The following is a 24,319-nucleotide window of genomic DNA, read 5'->3' as shown; positions in this document are numbered from 1 at the left end:
TTCATAGGTATGTGTTTTACGTGCTTTTGAAATCCTATATTGAAAATGAATTAATTTTACGTACTACCTACGTATACGGTTTCTATTCAGATTTTAACATTGTTCGCCCTGTTATCGGATTCCTCCGCCTCCCTCCAGGTAAACACCAGGTTAGGCCCAGTTTAATTTAGTTTTGCTCTGCTCTATATCTAACTGTCTATTTTGTATTGGAATATGCTAATATCCCGTGTATCTTTGGTACAATCCTTTTTAATATTGAATTTATAAAAAAACTTAAATAACTTGTTAAATAAATCCAGCACTATTTAAAGAACTGGATTAAAATTTACCTTGAAATGAAAGTACGGATGTTTAGCGCTAAATAAATGCACGGATTTAAGTTGACGGAGTGTTGATCAGTTTTGTCGTAGTTTTATTACTCACTGTTGTCATCGGCTGTGTAGATAATGCATTGTTAATGTCTAGTTTCATGTTTTAGAATTATCCACTGCAAATCTGTCAAAATAAATTGTTATGTTTTAACAGCCGAATTACACACACACACACATAAAAACAACTTCGTACAAGTGGGCGCGCGCACGACTTTCGGTCTAGTCTGTAGGCCTTAACCGTGACATAATGCATCATATTGCTTAATACATGCGATTTTTTACTATTTTCTTATTCATTTTATCTTGGTGTTTATCTTAGGTCATCTGTAAAACGAGACATGGCTTCTTTCATTAATCATCTTCATGTAAACAAGATCGGTGGAGCATGATTGTCATTGATGCACGGTGGCCAAACCGGACACGATCATCAGAAATCGTATATACACTCGGGAAAGAAGTGTCTGGCTTCAGTAACTAATAAGGATTCAAAAAGGCAGGTGTTTGTTAAGGACGTAATTGCGTAGACACTGATCGGAGTTATAAAATGATCTAATCCGAATAATTCTGACTATCATCCGCTACCAGCGAAGTCGGATTAATAATTATAATTTAATACATTAACTGCACTTCGATCATTTACGGAGACATGCCTTTTTTTAAACATTGTTCTATTTCAGAAGAGTTTTATGACTTATTGAAATTTAAATCAAGAATTAGATTATTAAAAAAAACTACTACATTTTGTTTTTCAGACACGATGAAAGAATTGCTGATGTTAGTGGCTTTAGCGTCCTCGGCAGCTGGTAAGTGATTCTTTATTTTGTTTTGCTTCCCGAATAAATACGTCTGAAATATCATAAATTTTACTAATGTAGGTTACAGAGAAGTATAATTTCAATATGGCTAAATTTTACCATATTATATACGGCGTGAATCACATCAGAGTTACAGATTGTTTCAATAAGTCGAATCGAACTTTAGAAATATCATTGTGATCGAATGTCTGGAATGTTCGAATATGATTTAAAATTTGAAAAAAATGTGGTGTATTGAACTGTACAATATGAAGTCTCTAACTTTGTTCTGATGTTCAGTGTATTTTTAAAAAATTCTTTGAAGCAGATAACTTGTTTTAATAACTACCGTAATTCACTTAGATTTCGCAAAACACCTTATTTCGTTGACTTACCTAGAGACCTATATACTAATATATAGGTCTCTGACTTACCTCTTCAGACATTTAGCGAACGCTGATCTAGAAGTTACTTTAAATTCGCGAATAATGAAACATTAGATTCACGGACTCCACTAGTCTCCTATATCGGTAACAGATAGGTTATTTTCGCACAAATAATCGCGAAGGATTTGGACTCGCGATTGATTTTCCGCGCGTATTAACGGGCAAGTAAATCCCATCCGAAGTATAGTAGTACTCGTCTCGGCTTGACATCAAGGCAGATAATTATCATATTCTGCATATATATATATATTGATGTGTTCGTTATCAAGCACATTCACAACCAGTTCCAGCTTACAACATTATGACCTGAACAGACTTGCACTTAATTCCTAAACATCTTTATTTATTTAAGAATTAATTTGAACATATTTCATGTTATGGAGGTGTAACCAAAAAACGGAGTGTACGTTATAATAATTACATGTAACCGTTTAGCGGCTCATGATGAAAGTACAGATCTACACTCCGTTTTTTGTTTTGTTTTTGTTTTCGTTATGCCTCCACGACATAAAAATATATTCCAAGTCAATCCTTATAATTTAGATTACTCTTCATAATCCCTATGGAAATTCACTTTTCTTGATGGACTCTTTTTTCTTAGAAATCATTACGTCGCTGTATCACTGAATCAAAAGCGACGTTACAAACGTTAAATATTATAGGACCATTGGTGCCTCCAAATGCTGACAATTATGTTTTGAGTTTCCCCAGTCACATCCTAGGTATTTAACACTTTAGGAGCATGGAATCACTGACAAGTCCTAGAAGGATCTAACTCTTAATTTTGTAATTGAAATTATGTTTTCTAAGTCATATAAAGTTTTAGTTTTAATCTAATAGATTTTGACATGATGAGTTTTGGTCAGGTAGGTATAAGAAGGTAGACAGGTACACAGGCAAACTGTCCTCATGTCAATTGAGGGCAAATTCAGGTCAATTTCAGGTCAAGATTTTCCGGTCAAATTGACATGAAGACATTTTGCCTATGTAGACATGATTTTTTTTCGGTAGGAACCTGCCTGCTGAACAAGCGTCTCCGTGGCCAGTGGTGGGTTGAAGATGCCAGCGGAGATCGGATTGAGAAGGAGTCTATCACAGTTTCCCGCCATAATGTAGAAATCGTGAGAGGAGGCCAGGCGAGGAAGTACTCGTGTTCTGACACCAATGGTTACCTCGTCCAGCTAAAGTGAGTGAAATAGAAACTGAGGGAAAATGAGAATTATGCTATCATATACATGTAAAAGGATATCTTGTCAAGTAAGAGTGATTTAAATAGATAAGTTTTCTTCTCTTCACTTCTTTTCTCTCCTTCATTTTCGACCTATGGCTGAGAGTTCACTTCTGTGACAAAGGCTTTGGGTTCTGTTCCCTGGCCGAGACAAACCAGAGTCTATAAAATAGTAGATGCTGCACCTGCTTAATGCTCAGAATTTTGGGAGTGGGATGACTGATCCGCTCGTTATCAGTATAAGGTGACCGGGTGGGGTGTACTGCTAGATGTCTTCAGCAGTATGTTTCAGTGAGATAGCACTATAAAGCCGCATCAGTTTTGCGTTATCACAAGGAGACAAACCATAGCCTCCCAAAACAAACACACATACACTTAATGCATGTATTTTTCACACGACCATACCTGTTTATAGGAGGTCAAACAATACAAAACCAAACCTAACATACACTAGATAGGCAAAGTAGAAATAGTATTGTTCTCCTTCTGCGTTCAGTTTTCTGGGACAGTAGAGTTAAATTCAGTCGAAAATTTTCCAGTATTGCAATTAAAAAAAGAAACTGTACATTTTACTATCTTTTGAATGAATAAAATGACGTCAGTATAACATTTAAACGTTTGCTCTTTTCCAGACCAATCGGTGGCGAAGGTTACGTCTGTTTGGAGTTCGTGCCATCAGACACAGGCTCACACGACGAATACTACTTAATACGAAGAGGTACACTACTTTAATCTATATTAATGTGCTGGTTAATCATCAAATTGACAATTATACTTGCGAATAATGACGTGCTCACCTTTGGTAAATGTAATATTTAACATGCGACAATGTTTAACGGGATCCGTGAAGACTACTGTATGGCCCTATATGATCTCATTGTGTTGATGGACCGTTAGAACTATCATGTGGCCCTTTACGACGTTATTGTGTTAAGACTACCGTGTGACCATGTATGACGTTATTGTGGTGATGGACCGTTAAGACTACCGTGTGGCCCTGTATGACGTTATTGTGTTGATGGACCGTTAAGACTACCGTGTTGCCCTGTATAACGTTATTGTTGTGATGGACCGTTAAGACTACCGTGTGACCCTGTATGACGTTATTGTGTTGATGGACCGTTAAGACTACTGTAAGGCCCTGTATGGCGTTATTGTGTTGATGGACCGTTAAGACTACTGTATGGCCCTGTATGGCGTTATTGTGTTGATGGACCGTTAAGACTACTGTATGGCCCTGTATGGCGTTATTGTGTTGATGGACCGTTAAGACTACCGTGTGGCCCTGTATGAAATTATTGTGTTGACGGACCGTTAAGACTACCATGTGACCCTGCATGACGTTATTGTGCTGATGGACCGTTAAGACTACCGTGTGACCCTGCATGACGTTATTGTGTTGGCGGACCGTTAAGACTACCGTGTGGCCCTATACGACGTTATTGTGTTGATGAAACGTTAAGACTACCATGTGACCCTGTATAACGTTATTGTGTTGATGGACTGTTAGGCTACCTTGTGGCCCTGTATGGCGTTATTGTGTTGATGGACCGTTAAGACTACTGTATGGCCCTATACGACGTTATTGTGTTGATGAAACGTTAAGACTACCATGTGACCCTGTATAACGTTATTGTGTTGATGGACTGTTAGGCTACCTTGTGGCCCTGTATGGCGTTATTGTGTTGATGGACCGTTAAGACTACTGTATGGCCCTATACGACGTTATTGTGTTGATGAAACGTTAAGACTACCGTGTGGCCCTGTATAACGTTATTATGTTTATGGACTGTTAGGCTACCTTGTGGCCCTGTATGGCGTTATTGTGTTGAGTTGATGGACCATTAAGACTACCGCATGGCCCTGTATGGCGTTATTGTGTTGATGGGCCGTTAAGACTACCGTGTGGCCCTGTATAACGTTATTGTGGTGATGGACCGTTAAGACTACCGTGTGACCCTGTATGACGTTATTGTGTTTATGGACCGTTAAGACTACTGTATGGCCCTGTATGGCGTTATTGTGTTGATGGACCGTTAAGACAACTGTATGGCCCTGTATGGCGTTATTGTGTTGATGGACCGTTAAGACTACCGTGTGGCCCTGTATGAAATTATTGTGTTGACGGACCGTTAAGACTACCGTGTGACTTTTTATAACGTTATTGTGTTGGCGGACCGTTAAGACTACCGTGTGACCCTGTATGACGTTATTGTGTTGATGGGCCGTTAAGACTACCGTGTGACCATGTATGACGTTATTGTGTTGATGGACCGTTAAGACTACCGTGTGACCCTGTATGACGTTATTGTGTTGATGTACCGTTAAGACTACCGTGTGGCCCTGTATGACGTTATTGTGTTGATGGACCGTTAAGACTACCGTGTGACCCTGCATGACGTTATTGTGTTGGTGGACCGTTAAGACTACCGTGTGACCATGTATGACGTTATTGTGTTGATGGACCGTTAAGACTACCGTGTGACCCTGTATGACGTTATTGTGTTGATGGGCCGTTAAGACTACCGTGTGACCATGTATGACGTTATTGTGTTGATGGACCGTTAAGACTACCGTGTGACCCTGTATGACGTTATTGTGTTGATGTACCGTTAAGACTACCGTGTGGCCCTGTATGACGTTATTGTGTTGATGGACCGTTAAGACTACCGTGTGACCCTGCATGACGTTATTGTGTTGGTGGACCGTTAAGACTACTGTATGGCCCTATACGACGTTATTGTGTTGATGAAACGTTAAGACTACCATGTGACCCTGTATAACGTTATTGTGTTGATGGACTGTTAGGCTACCTTGTGGCCCTGTATGGCGTTATTGTATTGATGGACCGTTAAGACTACTGTATGGCCCTATACGACGTTATTGTGTTGATGAAACGTTAAGACTACCGTGTGGCCCTGTATAACGTTATTGTGTTGATGGACTGTTAGGCTACCTTGTGGCCCTGTATGGCGTTATTGTGTTGATGAAACGTTAAGACTACCGTGTGACCTTGTATGACGTTATTGTGTTGATGGACCGTTAAGACTACTGTATGGCTCTTTATAACGTTATTGTGTTGATGGACCGTTAAGACTACTGTATGGCCCTGTATGATGTATTGTGTTGATGGACCGTTAAGACTACCGTGTGGCCCTGTATGACGTTATTGTGTTGATGAACCGTTAACACTACCGTGTGACCCTGCATAACGTTATTGTGTTGGCGGACCGTTAAGACCACCGTGTGACCCTGTATGACATTATTGTGTAGATGGACCGTAAGACTACCGTGTGACCCTGCATGACGTTATTGTGTTGATGGACCGTTAGACTACCCGTGTGGGCCCTGTATGGCGTTATTGTGTTGATGGACGTTAAGACTACCGTGTGACCTGTATGACGTTATTGTGTTGATGGACATCAATTAGAATACCGCTGGCCATGTATACTGTGTTGTGGACCTTAAGACTACGCGTGACCCTGTATGAGTTATTTTTTAGTGGACTGTTAAGAATATGTGGCCATGTATGATTATTGTGATGGCCGTTAAGACTACTGTGGCCATGTATGACTTATGTGTTGTGGACCGTTAAGACTATCGTGTGGCCTGTATGACGTTATTGTGTTGATGGCCGATAAGATACGTGTGGCCATGTAATGCGTTAAAATTTGTTTGAGGTGATACGACTACCGTGTGGCCCTGTATGACGTTATTGTGTTGATGAACCGTTAACACTACCGTGTGACCCTGCATAACGTTATTGTGTTGGCGGACCGTTAAGACCACCGTGTGACCCTGTATGACATTATTGTGTAGATGGACCGTTAAGACTACCGTGTGACCCTGCATGACGTTATTGTGTTGATGGACCGTTAAGACTACCGTGTGGCCCTGTATGGCGTTATTGTGTTGATGGACCGTTAAGACTACCGTGTGACCCTGTATGACGTTATTGTGTTGATGGACCGTTAAGACTACCGTGTGGCCCTGTATGACGTTATTGTGTTGATGGACCGTTAAGACTACCGTGTGACCCTGCATGACGTTATTGTGTTGTTGGACCGTTAAGACTACCGTGTGACCTTGTATGACGTTATTGTGTTGATGGACTGTTAAGACTACCGTGTGACCTTGTATGACGTTATTGTGTTGATGGACCGTTGATACTACTGTATGGCTCTTTATAACGTTATTGTGTTGATGGAACGTTAAGACTACTGTATGGCTCTTTATCTAAGGGTTATCTGTAATATTTATTTTTACGTTATTGAGCAATAACACAAACAGAGTACACCCCAGTTTTTTTGTGATATTGCTCAATAACGTAAAAACAAATATTACAGTTAACCCTTATTATTTAATTAACAACGATAAGAAACATTTTCATTAAGTTTAACATGTTTATTTTGCTCCAGATATTTAAAAACACATGATAAATACAAAATCCCGTGAACAACGATTACTCCGCTGACGTCACAGTAATTCCGGTATAACTGAAAGTAGTTCCTTTTATATTGTGTTATGTTATGAGATGATAACATAATTTTTTGAGCCAATGAAAATGCTTGTTACAAGCAAAATTAAATTATAACGTAATTGTGTTGATGGAACGTTAAGACTACTGTATGGCCCTGTATGACGTTGACTTGTATAGCTTCATTTTGTTTATGAACCCTTAAATCTATCATGTGAGCCTTTCATACACCATATTATTACATTTCTTTATAGATAGGCAGACACAACCTCGGGACAATTTAAATCACCAATGCTGATACATCTTTATGATAGATTGAAACTAAATGTTAGCATTAAACATGCTTTAAAAACCTCGTGTTTATCCTGCGTAGTATTAATTTATTGGTTGTGATATTTGATTATGTTTATTATTTTTTGTTTACGAACGTGTTGACTGCTTAAACAATACATTACTCCACTGTTTTAGGACATCATACGACCGGAAGACTATCCGTCATACAGCCGACAGGTTTGAGTCAGTGCTCGAGGGCTGGTGATCTGGGGACTCTGCATCTCAGACGGACAGGTAACCTTATAACCTTCTCCGATGTGTCTTGTAACATAAGGATAATGAAAAACCTGAACACTGACAAGAAAATGATGAAGAACATAGCGCATTAACACATCATTTAAATATTTGTTTATGAAGATTGGTACAAGACCGATATCTATCAACCGTTTTTAATGAATATTGTATATCGTGTTACTGTACAAACAGTTTAAAAAGTAAAAGCAAAAGTTTACAAAATAAAAAAATCATAATATAGCTCATGATACAAGAAACATATCTTCTTGAAAAAGTTTGCATGCTTATTCAATCAAACTTCAGATATTTTCTTTGGCTTCGGTTGCTATTTGTGCCGTAAATTTATTTGAAAATATATAATTTCATGTCACAGCTTATCAATTATTTTGGCATTTATTGGAATAGAATCAGTTTATATTGAGGTCAATTAAAGCCCCTGCTTAGATATACTAGTAAGTCTATTGCATATTAATTCTAGTAAAGTCATGTAAAAGTATAAATATTCATTCTTGACCTGATCTGAATATTATATACATGTATGTTAGAATTGTCAAATGAGTAAAGCTTTGTCTTTGTTGTAAATTAAACCATTTTTGTTTTTCCAAAATATGGATATGTTAAATTTCATAAAAACAATATTTTTCCAATTTATCTCCAGACATCTTTCTAATGATTACATTATTGTAGATAAATAAAATAATTACTTTTTTTGTAGATAATGTATTTTGATGCAGTGAGCATACAATATACTTATTTCTTGTGTAGGTAGACTTGCATAAATACTTTCTTGAAATAATGTTTCTTTGTTTGATGCTCAGATCCTGGATGCATCTTTCCGACTGAACTACGTGGGAGATGGCCGTTTTCCGGAAACTTTATCAAGGATATTTCTATAGAAAAGAACACGTTGACCATAGAAGCATTTGATTCCAATGCGATGACGTTCGGATGCGAACGATTCCAAATGGAGGGAAACCATACCTACATGTTTGCCTTAAGGTATTTAACAGTGTGACTTTTGTTGAATACATTGGTTCCAAAATATGCTGATGATCTTATATTGCATAAAGGATCATGCAGTAGCCTTAACGGCCCACCGACACAATGAGGTCATACAGCAGCATACAGTAGCCTTAACGGCCCACCGACTTAATGAGGTCATACAGCAGCATACAGTAGTCTTAACGGTCCACCAACACAATGAGGTCATACAGCAGCATACAGTAGTCTTAACGACCGACCGACTTAATGAGGTCATACAGCAGCATACAGTAGTCTTAACGGTCCACCAACACAATGATATCATACAGTAGTCTTAACGACCGACCGACTTAATGAGGTCATACAGCAGCATACAGTAGTCTTAACGGATCACCAACACAATAATATAATACAGGGCCATACAGTAGCATTAACGGTCCACCAACACAATAATATCATACAGGGCCATACAGTAGTCTTAACGGTCCATCAACACAATGAGGTCATGCAGGGCCATGGAGTAGTCTTAACGGTCCGTTAACACAATGAGGTTATAAAAGTCCATGCAGTAGTCTTAACGGCCCATCAACACAATGAGGTCATACAGGGCCATACAATAGTCTTAACGGCCCACCAACACAATGGGGTCATACAGGGCCATGCAGTTGTCTTAACGGCCCACCAACACAATGATATCATACAGGTCCATGCAGTTGTCTTAACGGCCCATCAACACAATGAGGTCATACATGGCCATACAATAGTCTTAACGGCCCATCAACACAATGAGGTCATACAGGGCCATGCAGTAGTCTTAACGGCCCATCAACACAATAACGTTATACAGGGCCATACAGTAGTCTTAACGGCCCATCAACACAATAACATACAGGGCCATACAGTAGTCTTAACGGCCCATCAACACAATAACGTTATACAGGGCCATACAGTAGTCTTAACGGCCCATCAACACAATAACATACAGGGTCATGCAGTAGTCTTAACGGCCCATCAACACAATAACATGCAGGGCCATACAGTAGTCTTAACGGCCCATCAACACAATAACGTTATACAGGGCCATACAGTAGTCTTAACGGCCCATCAACACAATAACATACAGGGCCATACAGTAGTCTTAACGGCCCATCAACACAATAACGTTATACAGGGCCATACAGTAGTCTTAACGGCCCATCAACACAATAACATACAGGGTCATGCAGTAGTCTTAACGGCCCATCAACACAATAACATACAGGGCCATACAGTAGTCTGAATGGCCTATCAACACAATAACATGCAGGGTCATGCAGTAGTCTGAATGGCCTATCAACACAATGACATACAGGGTCATGCAGTAGTCTTTACGACCTATTGATACCATGTGGTCATGCATATATACTTGATAACCCACAATGTGAATTGTCGGACACAAATAAAATGCAAAACTGAATATCACATGCATTTTTTCTAATAAAATTCAACATAACAATATGCAAAATAAACAATAGTAATGGTTCTTTGAATAGAAATATCATGAATGAAAAATCAGTTAAATTTAATAATTATCTTCAAAAATGAAATGATAATGATAATAATAAGTGAAATAATTACCTTGAATGGTTTTTAGCATGGTTATTTTTGTACATGAATGAATTACATTAATATATATCAGCTTAAAATATAGGATCTTCAAATTATATAGTCTGACACGCTATAACATCCCGATTGTTGGTAGTTACTTTAAAAATTCATATTTCTCTCTACATTGTGTATTAATATAATACTCAGTCGAGCAGAAAGAATTGAGTTGCAGTCCTTTAAATTACACATTTTGATTAACAGGAAGGAGAATGTAAGGAGAAACAAAGATGGCTATCTGTGTTTCCGGTTCAAATTCATACCGAGTGGTAATAGCAAAGGACATATCCTAGCCGGGCAACGCTTCAGTGGTAAGTTGGCTGATACTAAAAGGTAAAAAAAAAAATCGTCAATAAAGTTTTGGACAGAAATATAACAATACAAAATTAAAAGAAATGAGCTGATGATTGTAGTTTTGAAATAATTTCTTTCCTTTTTTCGAAAGAAAAGTTGCCCAAACTGTTACGAATAATCAATGTCATACTGATTGGATTGGCTGTTCAAATGGGAAAAAATCAAATCTGAATAACATTTCTTCCGGTGGTCCGGGTTGTAGTAAGGCGGATTAAAATACCTCGTCATATTTCTAATACATCAAGAAATCATTACATCACCCCACAATATTATTTTATATACTGAAAAAACTATTTCAGCAATCTATGAACAGTGGTAAATAACCTTTTTTTTTACATCAATAGGTTTGATGTTCAGAGCTATGTTTTCGTAAGGTAGCTTTCAGCAAACTTAATGCATAGCAATTTGATTAAATCTGTTCTGTAATAAAGCACTCGGTGTTGTATGTTATACTGGTCTGTTTTAATAGTCAATCATTTCGTGGTTTATGAAATGTTTACAGTAAACAGGGCGTATTTTGTAGGAAAATTATAAACGGACAATAATCATATCTTTTAATGCTATATTCAAGGCACTTGTTTACCGCGAGATTATTCAGCAACATTAAACCCCTAAAACCACAGAATTTATACTATCCAATATAACTAAAGTATAAGATCAATTCGCGATTTCATAACATTTTATAGATTTCGAGATTTATTCTTCGACATGTTGTTTTCTCGATTGTTTAAATTTTTGTTTTCCTCTAAATATTTGAAGACAATTTATCGTTACCCGCAAATCGTGAATTAGAATATAATTACCGTACAACTTTTAAGGTTTATGTTTTTGCGGCTTTAATATGTTATACTGTCCTCGAAAATAATGAAAATAGAACCATATAAAAACATCACCATCTGCAGCATTAATTTGAGACCACTTTGACCCTTTGCTACAGATGGGACTCCAATTAAGCTGATAAATCACGGAACACCTATATACCTTCACCAGACGTGCGAATACGTGGACACTGGTAGCCCGGACACGTGGCATGTGGCATTTCCCAATCGTGAATGATTGCCATCACCAGAAATCATGTAACTCATCCATCATCATTGTTTAATAAATTGTATACATTATCAATAAAATTATTTCACCAACCAAAATTATCATAGTATGTCTTATGGCACTAAGCACTGTATATAGTCATAAAGTTGACGTAAAATCACTCGACGCAGTGTACATGCGCAACTGTTTTCTTTTGCAATTCTGGTCCCGGTTTCATGGACGTTACTGAAGTTTTTTAAAGGAAAGTATTATTAGATTTAAAAAGAAAGAATCGTAGTTACTGCACAACAAATCATGTTTCCTTTGGAATTTTTTTTTTAAACTTCCTTATTAAATTCAGGAGATTTTTGATGAAACTGTGGCCAGTTTGCTTACCGTGCTCTTACTGTGTTTTCATCTATTGTTAATGTATCTCCATTCCCGATTGTACAGGTAGTTCCGATACTAAGACATACATCACTGAAGTTAACTACTTATTTAATGGATTCAATAATGCCCTTAAAGTTCCGTATAGCTAATAACAAACTTTTTGACTTGTATGCATAGCATTTTTCATTTTGGTAATGTCATTCAGGTAATTAACTGTAAACACGTCGGTTAAATGAATATTCTCTGTAGTCCATGGGAGGTTAAAACATATATATCCTTTAAACACACACAACAAAGAATACCGACACAATAAAGAGACCATATTTCCAGCTCAAAATCGATAAACTACATGTATAAACAAAATAAAGATTTACACAGAGACCCTCGAAAATGTACCGGGGGAATAAGACGAGGTGCTCGGGAAGATTAAGCGTATTCTACTTTGATGAAGATGTATGCTGTTCTACGAAATAAAACATAGTGTTTTAGTATCATAGACAAAGTTAATAATGCAATGACAAACATTAATGCAGATACTTGTGTCGTTTGGGTCAAGATTTCGTAGCTGTATTTTTGATAAAAAAAAATACAAAAAAAAGAAAAAATGATAATAATGATAATACTCCATAGCCTTAACATCTTATTACCAAATTTGAAATAAAACCTCGCACACATGAAATCTCGAAAATCCAAAGGCATTGGCATTTTGAAGGTCCATCGTTTGAAATATAATTGTTCAAATCCTCTTATTCACCTACAAAAAAGTGATTGTTAAATCACTTTTTTTTCAATCTGTAATACAATGTCACACACTAGAGTAACTTAAGACTAAGACTTGAAGATAATCAAAGATCCTTCCACAGATTTACATGTCTATAACAAAAAAGGGTAAACTAGAGTATCATGCCGATAAAATTGAGAGATTTATTTTTCGTATCAATGAATTATGAATTATGAATTGGTCCATTTTCTCAATTTCAATTCTGCGGGATTTCATTCTATTCTGGAAATTAGCACACTTTAAAGTACCGCTTAATCAAGAGAACGCCAATGTTTAGTAACTATGGGTTTAGCTCTGCATAAAAATGAAGACTTTTAAGAGTAAGGACAAACCGACATACTGCACTAATTTAAACCAATAAAATAATAAATGTTGACGGACAATCATTAACCTGGCGTATATAAATAACTTACGTGGTTTAAGCCCCTGTGACCTCTGTCTCTTGTATCAGTCCAGCTGTGACCTCTACACCATTATGCCCACGGTGAACAACAGCAGCAACGTCAGTGATAACAAGTTTGTATGAACCGAACCCTGTAAGGCGTATAGGTCATGTTATAATTAAGGTCTGTAAACAATCAATTATATAATGTATGTTGTATAGGTACAACGGACATATTTTATCTTTATTCATAGTCTACATAACATAATGAATCTATTTTCATTATCATATTCAATTACATAAACAATCACAAAATATCTTAAACGCTTAGAATTAAAACAATTTGGACGCTTTTGATGTATGCTGTAGCTGTACTTGCGAAATAATGTTGCTAACATTACAAATATCCATCAATAGAAGTAGGCTATTTGTTTTTTTCTTAAGTACCATACTATCGTTCAAACTGTTTCTCAGCGAAAGACTATAATAGTGTCTAAGATAAAACTTACAATAACGGGCAGATTTCATCAGCTCAGTCTTCATGCATTGAAATCCATTCAGAGTTAATTTACCCAATTTCTTTTGACTGCGTTGTATTAGCATTTTAAAGATCTTTTAACGTTTTGTACTAATAAAGTTAATGTAGCAAATAAAAAAATGTATTTCTATGTACTTCAGTACATACTGTACCTGAAAATCTCAAAATATATTGTAAGTACTTTAAAGGATATTTAGATTAAAATATTTTTGATAAACATCCGTATAATTTCAAAATAAACTGTTTAAAGAAATACTTCAAGTTCTATCTTGTTAAGGCATATTTGTTTGGGATTATCTCAACAATTTAGGCTACAAGCATAGCTGAATATCTATAGAACTGTAAGATGCGACTTTATATTCCTTATTCCGTATATACTGTATCGATTACTAAATATTAAAGGGCGCTACACCTTTAGAAATACAAATAAATAAACACATATATTAACCTTATCTCGTTTGTACTAGGCATGGGAAGAATGATTGAATGTTCGTTTAGAACAAAAGCCTGGCAAAGTTGTCATGATAACTCAATTATTTCAAATTTGATATACAAAGTATGAAATGAATGACGATAAAGGATATTATATACCCTAAACATAACAAAAGATGGAACAATAGACACGAAAATAGTAACAGATATAAGTCACTGACTGACTTGAGGGATGGGTGGATTGAAGAATGGATGGAGGGAGGGAGGGAGAAGTGGATGGATTGATGGATGGATGGATGGATGGATGTAGGGAGGGATGGAGAAGTGGATGGATGGATGGATGGATGGATGGATGGATGGATGGAGGGATGGAGGGAGGGAGAAATGGATGGATGGATGGATGGATGGATGGATGGATGGATGGATGGATGGATTCATTTTATTTCGTTCGGTAGGCACGTAACGTTATGTTTGACATTGGGCATATATAATTGATGAAGTGTTGTTGTGAAATTGGACACGTAATACGAAGTACATACATAGGTAACTCGGTAACTCATTAATACTTATCAACTGTCAGAACTCATCCACAGTGTCCAGTTATAAAATGTCCACACTGACCATACGTGGTCACTGGGCTTTAACAAACTCGGACATCATGTACAAGGTAAGGTGAATTGATGGATATTACCAGACATTTGATATTTACATCATACTGAATATACTTTATGCTTATTGTAAAGATATGATATGAAATATGTATTTATAAATCGATAATTTAATTTTCACAGAAAACATGATGTATATATAATATTGTCTTCGAATGTGGTCTAAATAACTATACAACTACACATTCACACGATAACAATAACCAGGTTTACAAATACCTATTCACCATCTTAATAGCCAAAATAAGTTAAACAAAAAGCTGTAGAACAATACATTTATAACATAATACGCAGATACCGTAATGAGATATTGTGTTAAAGATATTTTATTTAATTTTGAACTTTTCTGTTTTATATAGCATGTTAAAATTTCAAAATACACAAACTCTCGCGTCAGGTAATGTAACAGTGTCAGTAACGTGACTATGTTAAGTTTATATCATAAAAAGTTAATGTTACCAATACAGAAATAGCTGAATATATTACTCGACTTACAATATATTGAACTTTGTTCGAACGATGTTTACGTAACTTCAAATCACGTTATCAAATTATTCAGTATTATGTATTTTGCACAACCTATACCTTGTTTTTTCGTTGGTTTAGATTTTCACTATTTTACGAAAAGTCTTAATCAAAAACTGTTGTATAAATTTTCTGGGTTTTTTTTCTTTTTTTTTCTATCAATAATAATTACGACACTTAAAATTACAAAATGTCAGGTACGTTTCATCTGCTAAGTCATTAACTTAATTATTTTTTTACTGCAATCGTGTTAATATCATACAGTAATAATTACAGAAAAGTTTGTTTCTTATTAATTTTAAGATTTATACAACGTTTGCTGTGATGCTGTTGTTGGCTTCTACAGTAACCTGTGAGTATACTACATACGTAATTATGTATAGTTCAAAAGACAACAATTTAATAAATTTAAAGTCAACAAGTGATTTATAATACAGAAAAGCCACCTGACATGTATTTTACAGACTGGTTAGATAAGATGTGTTGATGTGTATGTGATGAAATTTTATTCTCCTCATTTCATCTGATATATAATTCAATAATATACTGAATTTGATATTTTAATTCATAATATATGTAATATGGTATTTGATTGGTCATTAATTACCACATTTTAACTACAATATAGAGGAAGTGATTTGTACAATAAAAGAACGCATGGAAATTATTCGTTATTACTATTATTATTAGAAGAAGTAGTTTTTTTTTTTTCTTTTTTTTTTTTTCAATTTTAATTTCGTTTGATGAAGACAAGCATTTTTCTTGAGAAAAAGTTATATAGGTCTACCAGACTTTACTCTCTACAAAAGAGTGACATCTACATTTCAAGATATCTTTTCTCTTTCCAGCTGATCAGGAAGATGATGATGAAGGCAGTGAGTATCACAGTTGAAATATATGGTGCTGCATTTAGGTCACACTAATTCCTACTTTCTCCAATACATCTGTATATATCATATGGTGCACATGCAGTTAGATATACATTTATAGTAAGATTAATGCGTATTTGTACAGCATATATCCCCATGCATTTATGTATAGATACCACATTTATAATTGATTAATGTATTACTGCTGGTTCGTCCTGATATAACTGTCAGTGATTTTAGGTGGCATAAAGTTAAGAAATGGGAAGTTATCCGTTTTGCGGAAACTATTGTTAAACTAAGGAAGGGATGTGAAGTATAACACCGCTATCAAATAGTTTGATTATTTTTGGATACTGGGCAATGTTATAAATATAGAAACATTGTTTTCCTTTTTATAATTATCCCTTTCCAATTGTAATTAACCAGGAATCATTTTAGATTTTAAGAGTCGGATGATTATATTACCTTCAAAGATATATACATGTATTGTTAAATACTTTTTTCTTTCTCAAAGGATCATGCTGGCTCGAAAAATATTACGAAGGAAAATGGAACAGAGTCGTCGGAGATAAGATTTCAGATGATCATATATTGATAGAGGATGATGAGATGGACGTCACTATAGACGGGACAACACAGAGATTCGACTGTATAGATGGGGATACATCGGGCTACAACAACCTCATGTTGTAAGTTAGAGTCACCCTTGTGTTACTGTATCGGGTACAAAAACCTCATGTTGTAAGTTAGAGTTACCCTGGTGTTACAGGCTACAACAACCTCATGTTGTAAGTTAGAGTCACCCTGGTGTTACTGTATCGGGTACAACAACCTCATGTTGTAAGTTAGAGTCACCCTGATGTTACTGTATCGGGCTACAACAACCTCATGTTGTAAGTTAGAGTTACCCTGGTGTTACTGTATCGGGTACAACAACCTCATGTTGTAAGTGAGAGTTACCCTGGTGTTACAGGCTACAATAACCTCATGTTGTAAGTTAGAGTCACCCTGGTGTTACAGGCTACAACAACCTCATGTTGTAAGTGAGAGTTACCCTGGTGTTACAGGCTACAACAACCTCATGTTGTAAGTGAGAGTTACCCTGATGTTACTGTATCGGGCTACAACAACCTCATGTTGTAAGTGAGAGTTACCCTGGTGTTACAGGCTACAACAACCTCATGTTGTAAGTTAGAGCTACCCTGGTGTTACTGTATCGGGCTACAACAACCTCATGTTGTAAGTTAGAGTTACCCTGATGTTACTGTAACGGGCTACAACAACCTCATGTTGTAAGTGAGAGTTACCCTGGTGTTACAGGCTACAACAACCTCATGTTGTAAGTTAGAGCTACCCTGGTGTTACTGTATCGGGCTACAACAACCTCATGTTGTAAGTTAGAGTTACCCTGATGTTACTGTAACGGGCTACAACAACCTCATGTTGTAAGTTAGAGTCACCCTGGTGTTACTGTAACGGGCTACAACAACCTCATGTTGTAAGTTAGAGTTACCCTGGTGTTACTGTATCGGGCTACAACAACCTCATGTTGTAAGTTAGAGTTACCCTGGTGTTACAGGCTACAACAACCCCATGTTGTAAGTTAGAGTCACCCTGGTGTTACTGTATCGGGCTACAACAACCTCATGTTGTAAGTTAGAGTCACCCTGGTGTTACTGTATCGGGTACAACAACCTCATGTTGTAAGTTAGAGTCACCCTGATGTTACTGTATCGGGCTACAACAACCTCATGTTGTAAGTTAGAGTTACCCTGGTGTTACTGTATCGGGTACAACAACCTCATGTTGTAAGTGAGAGTTACCCTGGTGTTACAGGCTACAATAACCTCATGTTGTAAGTTAGAGTCACCCTGGTGTTACAGGCTACAACAACCTCATGTTGTAAGTTAGAGTCACCCTGGTGTTACTGTATCGGGCTACAACAACGTCATGTTGTAAGTTAGAGTCACCCTGGTGTTACTGTATCGGGCTACAACAACCTCATGTGGTAAGTTAGAGTTACCCTGGTGTTACTGTATCGGGCTACAACAACCTCATGTTGTAAGTTAGAGTTACCCTGGTGTTACTGTATCGGGCTACAACAACCTCATGTTGTAAGTTAGAGTTACCCTGGTGTTACTGTATCGGGCTACAACAACCTCATGTTGTAAGTTAGAGTTACCCTGGTGTTACTGTATCGGGCTACAACAACCTCATGTTGTAAGTTAGAGTCACCCTGGTGTTACTGTATCGGGCTACAACAACCTCACGTTGTAAGTTAGAGTCACCCTGGTGTTACAGGCTACAACAACCTCATGTTGTAAGTTAGAGTCACCCTGGTGTTACTGTATCGGGCTACAACAACCTCATGTTGTAAGTTAGAGTCACCCTGATGTTACAGGCTACAACAACCCCATGTTGTAAGTTAGAGTTATCCTAGTGTTACTATATCGGGCTACAACAACCTCATGTTGTAAGTTAGAGTCACCCTGATGTTACTGTATCGGGCTACAACAACCTCATGTTGTAAGTTAGAGTCACCCTGGTGTTACTGTATCGGGTACAAGAACCTCATGTTGTAAGTTAGAGTTACCCTGGTGTTACTATATCGGGCTACAAGAACCTCATGTTGTAAGTTAGAGTTACCCTGGTGTTACTGTATCGGGCTACAACAACTTCATGTTGTAAGTTAGAGTTACCTTGGTGTTACTGTATCGGGCTACAATAACCCCATGTTGTAAGTTAGAGTTACCCTGGTGTTAATGTATCGGGCTACAACAACCTCATGTTTTAAGTTAGAGTCACCCTGATGTTACAGGCTACAACAACGTCATGTTGTAAGTTAGAGTTACCCTGGTGTTACTATATCGGGCTACAACAACCTCATGTTGTAAGTTAGAGTCACCCTGTTGTTACAGGCTACAACAACCTCATGTTGTAAGTTAGAGTTACCCTAGTGTTACTGTATCGGGCTACAACAACCTCATGTTGTAAGTTAGAGTCACCCTGATGTTACTGTATCGGGCTACAACAACCTCATGGTGTAAGTTTAGAGTCACCCTGGTGTTACTGTATCGGGCTACAACAACCTCATGTTGTAAGTTAGAGTCACCCTGGTGTTACTGTATCGGGCTACAACAACCTCATGGTGTAAGTTTAGAGTCACCCTGGTGTTACTGTATCGGGCTACAACAACCTCATGGTGTAAGTTTAGAGTCACCCTGGTGTTACTGTATCGGGCTACAACAACCTCATGTTGTAAGTTAGAGTCACCCTGGTGTTACTGTATCGGGCTAAAACAACCTCATGGTGTAAGTTTAGAGTCACCCTGGTGTTACTGTACCGGGCTACAACAACCTCATGGTGTAAGTTTAGAGTCACCCTGGTGTTACTGTATCGGGCTACAACAACCTCATGTTGTAAGTTAGAGTCACCCTGGTGTTACTGTATCGGACTACAACAACCTCATGTTGTAAGTTTAGAGTCACCCTGGTGTTACTGTATCGGGCTACAACAACCTCATGTTGTAAGTTAGAGTTACCCTGGTGTTACAGGTTACAACAACCTCATGTTGTAAGTTAGATTCACCCTGGTGTTACTGTATCGGGCTACAACAACCTCATGTTGTAAGTTAGAGTCACCCTGGTGTTACTGTATCGGGCTACAACAACCTCATGTTGTAAGTTAGAGTTACCCTGGTGTTACAGGCTACAACAACCTCATGTTGTAAGTTAGAGTCACCCTGGTGTTACTGTATCGGGCTACAACAACCTCATGTTGTAAGTGAGAGTTACCCTGGTGTTACTGTGTCGGGTACAACAACCTCATGTTGTAAGTTAGAGTTACCCTGGTGTTACAGGCTACAACAACCTCATGTTGTAAGTTAGAGTCACCCTGGTGTTACTGTATCGGGCTACAACAACCTCATGTTGTAAGTTAGAGTTACCCTGGTGTTACTGTGTCGGGTACAACAACCTCATGTTGTAAGTTAGAGTCACCCTGGTGTTACTGTATCGGGCTACAACAACCTCATGTTGTAAGTTAGAGTCACCCTGGTGTTACTGTATCGGGCTACAACAACCTCATGTTGTAAGTTAGAGTCACCCTGATGTTAATGTATCGGGCTACAACAACCTCATGTTGTAAGTGAGAGTTACCCTGGTGTTACAGGCTACAACAACCTCATGTTGTAAGTTAGAGTCACCCTGGTGTTACTGTATCGGGCTACAACAACCTCATGTTGTAAGTGAGAGTTACCCTGGTGTTACAGGTTACAACAACCTCATGTTGTAAGTGAGAGTTACCCTGGTGTTACTGTATCGGGCTACAATAACCTCATGTTGTAAGTGAGAGTCACCCTGGTGTTACTGTATCGGGCTACAACAACCTCATGTTGTATGTTAGAGTTACCCTGGTGTTACTGTATCAGGCTACAACAACCTCATGTTGTAAGTTAGAGTTACCCTGATGTTACTGTATCGGGCTACAAGAACCCCATGTTGTAAGTTAGAGTCACCCTGATGTTACTGTATCGGGCTACAACAACCTCATGTTGTAAGTGAGAGTTACCCTGATGTTACAGTATCGGGCTACAAGAACCTCATGTTGTATGTTAGAGTCACCCTGGTGTTACTGTATCGGGCTACAAGAACCCCATGTTGTATGTTAGAGTCACCCTGGTGTTACTGTATCGGGCTACAAGAACCCCATGTTGTAAGTTAGAGTCACCCTGGTGTTACTGTATCGGGCTACAACAACCTCATGTTGTAAGTTAGAGTTACCCTGGTGTTACTGTGTCGGGTACAACAACGTCATGTTGTAAGTGAGAGTTACCCTGGTGTTACAGGCTACAACAACCTCATGTTGTAAGTGAGAGTTACCCTGGTGTTACTGTATCGGGCTACAACAACGTCATGTTGTAAGTTAGAGTTACCCTGGTGTTACTGTGTCGGGTACAACAACGTCATGTTGTAAGTTAGAGTCACCCTGGTGTTACAGGCTACAACAACCTCATGTTGTAAGTTAGAGTTACCCTGGTGTTACTGTATCGGGCTACAACAACCTCATGTTGTAAGTTAGAGTCACCCTGGTGTTACTGTATCGGGCTACAAAAACCTCATGTTGTAAGTTAGAGTCACCCTGATGTTACTGTATCGGGTACAACAACCTCATGTTGTAAGTTAGGGTCACCCTGGTGTTACTGTATCGGGCTACAACAACCTCATGTTGTAAGTTAGAGTTACCCTGGTGTTACTGTATCAGGCTACAACAACCTCATGTTGTAAGTTAGAGTTACCCTGATGTTACTGTATCGGGCTACAAGAACCCCATGTTGTAAGTTAGAGTCACCCTGATGTTACTGTATCGGGCTACAACAACCTCATGTTGTAAGTTAGAGTCACCCTGGTGTTACTGTATCGGGCTACAACAACCTCATGTTGTAAGTTAGAGTTACCCTGGTGTTACAGGCTACAACAACCTCATGTTGTAAGTTAGAGTCACCCTGGTGTTACTGTATCGGGCTACAACAACCTCATGTTGTAAGTTAGAGTCACCCTGGTGTTACTGTATCGGGCTACAACAACCTCATGTTGTAAGTTAGAGTTACCCTGGTGTTACTGTATCGGGCTACAACAACCTCATGTTGTAAGTTAGAGTTACCCTGGTGTTACAGGCTACAACAACCTCATGTTGTAAGTTAGAGTCACCCTGGTGTTACTGTATCGGGCTACAAGAACCTCATGTTGTAATTGAGACTCACCCTGATGTTACTGTGTCGGGCTACACCAACCTCATGTTGTAAGTTAGAGTCACCCTGATGTTACTTAATCGGTGTACACAATCTCGGAGTTTTAAACTTAATATTTAATCCAGGTCATACCGTACGGATTGCTTTTGATTGTTCAATTGTAATTTAAATTCTAAATATGGAGACTTATTTTTCATAAAAAATACATAAAATGGACTTCATAATGATATCCCAAAGGAAGCCACCATCTGACTCAGGACACGTCAGAAACGTTCTTTAACTGAAGGAAATCTGTGACATAATTTAGATTTTTCCCATCTGAAAGTCTTAGGGACATTTTCCTAAAATTCTTAAATGATTTCACATGATATTCAAGTTAGGGCATTTTTGTGAGTTAAGGAAAATTTATGAAACTTCGACATATTCTTTTTTTTTTCTAAGTAAATGTGTCCTTTTCGTGTTATGTCTTCAGGTCTTCTAATGGAACCTCCTACCTTTGTCTTGTCTTCAAATTCCGAGAGGATTCCCCCGGGGTAGATTATTCCTTGTTAACAAACAATGGTAAGTCAATAATAATCTTTTGTGCGGCAATGCTGATGAAGTTAGCATATCTCTTAATTCTCTCAGTTTATCCCTTTCTTACATGAATGTTATGTGTTGTTAGTAGTATTGTAAGGTCAATGTGAAGTCAAAACGACAACATAAGTAGTAACGTAGTGCATGAGTGAAAATATTGACTGGCAATTAAGTTTAAAGATAAACAATAAACAAACATAAAATCCAGAAAAACGTGCTACTTCCGAGGTCGTTCAAAGTAACTCTAGACTTTGAGGCAACAATTTGCGTACTGTAAATATGTAGTATATATATACTGTTAAATTTAATGGTTTAAGTTCCATCTATCCTTGAAAACAATGAAAAAAGAACCCCACTGTGAAAAAAATGCAGTATTCAAACATGACAAATAATACACCGATGAACAATTTTCACATGATTTGTTTTCACTGTTTACTAAACCACCATAATATAGAACTTTTTACCGATAAAATGACTATGCAAAAGACATATGAATAGTTTATTTATCAGTATGCTTACCTGTGAATATCGCTATATGCTGAATTTGATTGGGCACTTCAAATGTTTGTCATCAGTATTCAGTCCATCATTACCACAGATCCTGTTGTTTCTCCGTTCGACTTCGCATTCATTTTGTGTTCAGACATTGTTATAACACTTTGCTTTCAACTTCATTCTCCTATTTCCTAGGTAACTTCGAAGGTCTGAGTCCATTACCAGAAATACTCACGTTTGACGCCGCATGCGGGAACTTTACAGATGGATCCGTAGCAATGGATTTACAGAGAGACTACACCGATACAGCGTTGCTTCAAGACTTTTGGGCAGTCTAACACCATTAAGGCTGCTTATAGTATTTGGAAAATATTAACTTTTAAATAAGTGTATCATAAAATTAATGTTTATACAAGATTTTGCAATAAAGACTTACTCGTCACTGAATCGGTTTTCTTGTTTTTCCTTAATAAGAGTGCGTTCTGAGAGTGTTTTTTTTTTTTAACAAAATAGATATATCGACGAATATGATATTTGGATAAATAACATTCTGTCACTACAACATATTATGAAAAAGTATAATGGAGCGATGCTCATAAACTATTGGCCAATCAGAATGGTTATCACAGCATTCAAAACCGCAGATACAGCAGTATGGTTATATATAGCATATTTCTATGAATTGTCTCCAATGGTCGATATTCAGACAATGTTTAATGTATGTAACTCACAACAGTGCGATTCTTAATAATTTGACATCGATGAAAAGAACAAGTATTGTTTAGTGATAGGCGCACGTATCACCATGTATCAAACACAAGGCACATCGTTAGATACATTGATTATAATTTCCTCCAAACAGAGATTTTTAAAACGGACACATAAATCATAACTACTTCTGTGACTATACATAGAAAGTGATTTTGATCCACGTTTTCTCAGAAGTAAGACAAAATCACAAATTTTATAGATAAGGGCCGATCTCCTGCATGTCGTTCTCATAATATTTCTGTCATTTTTACCCAA

At 37.5% G+C, this 24,319-nt stretch overlaps 2 protein-coding genes across 2 annotated transcripts; both read left to right on the top strand.

The window, feature by feature from the left end:
* The first annotated feature begins 687 nt into the window (after nt 1-687).
* LOC117329555 lies at nt 688-12,008 on the top strand. The gene is made up of 8 exons (XM_033887553.1): nt 688-864; nt 1,124-1,174; nt 2,623-2,797; nt 3,472-3,557; nt 7,785-7,883; nt 8,702-8,882; nt 10,713-10,819; nt 11,800-12,008. Exons 2-8 carry the CDS (start codon nt 1,129-1,131, stop codon nt 11,916-11,918), a joined length of 813 nt encoding a protein of 270 aa, XP_033743444.1. The 5' UTR covers nt 688-864; nt 1,124-1,128; the 3' UTR covers nt 11,919-12,008.
* Nucleotides 12,009-14,978: 2,970 nt separating this feature from the next.
* On the top strand, nt 14,979-23,740 carry LOC117329554. The gene is made up of 6 exons (XM_033887552.1): nt 14,979-15,078; nt 15,908-15,956; nt 16,453-16,479; nt 16,988-17,162; nt 22,695-22,783; nt 23,489-23,740. The coding sequence occupies exons 1-6, from the start codon at nt 15,019-15,021 to the stop codon at nt 23,629-23,631; spliced, it is 543 nt and encodes a 180-aa protein (XP_033743443.1). The 5' UTR covers nt 14,979-15,018; the 3' UTR covers nt 23,632-23,740.
* Nucleotides 23,741-24,319: the final 579 nt, after the last annotated feature.

This window comes from Pecten maximus, chromosome 6, assembly GCF_902652985.1.
Source record: "Pecten maximus chromosome 6, xPecMax1.1, whole genome shotgun sequence".
Classification (NCBI taxonomy): domain Eukaryota; kingdom Metazoa; phylum Mollusca; class Bivalvia; order Pectinida; family Pectinidae; genus Pecten; species Pecten maximus.
The sequence above is the reverse complement of the archived record's forward strand: the minus strand, read 5'-3'. Positions and strand labels throughout refer to the sequence as shown.

What these genes read in the sequence shown, in the direction of transcription:
- LOC117329555 (XM_033887553.1), top strand. Translation starts at nt 1,129, where the DNA reads ATGAAAGAATTGCTGATGTTAGTGGCTTTAGCGTCCTCGGCAGCTG. An exon ending in TTTAGCGTCCTCGGCAGCTG is followed by an intron (nt 1,175 to 2,622) that starts GTAAGTGATTCT and finishes TTTTTTCGGTAG; the next exon opens with GAACCTGCCTGCTGAACAAG. An exon ending in AGCCGGGCAACGCTTCAGTG is followed by an intron (nt 10,820 to 11,799) that starts GTAAGTTGGCTG and finishes CCTTTGCTACAG; the next exon opens with ATGGGACTCCAATTAAGCTG.
- LOC117329554 (XM_033887552.1), top strand. Translation starts at nt 15,019, where the DNA reads ATGTCCACACTGACCATACGTGGTCACTGGGCTTTAACAAACTCGGAC. An exon ending in ACTCGGACATCATGTACAAG is followed by an intron (nt 15,079 to 15,907) that starts GTAAGGTGAATT and finishes ATTAATTTTAAG; the next exon opens with ATTTATACAACGTTTGCTGT. An exon ending in GTTGGCTTCTACAGTAACCT is followed by an intron (nt 15,957 to 16,452) that starts GTGAGTATACTA and finishes TTCTCTTTCCAG; the next exon opens with CTGATCAGGAAGATGATGAT.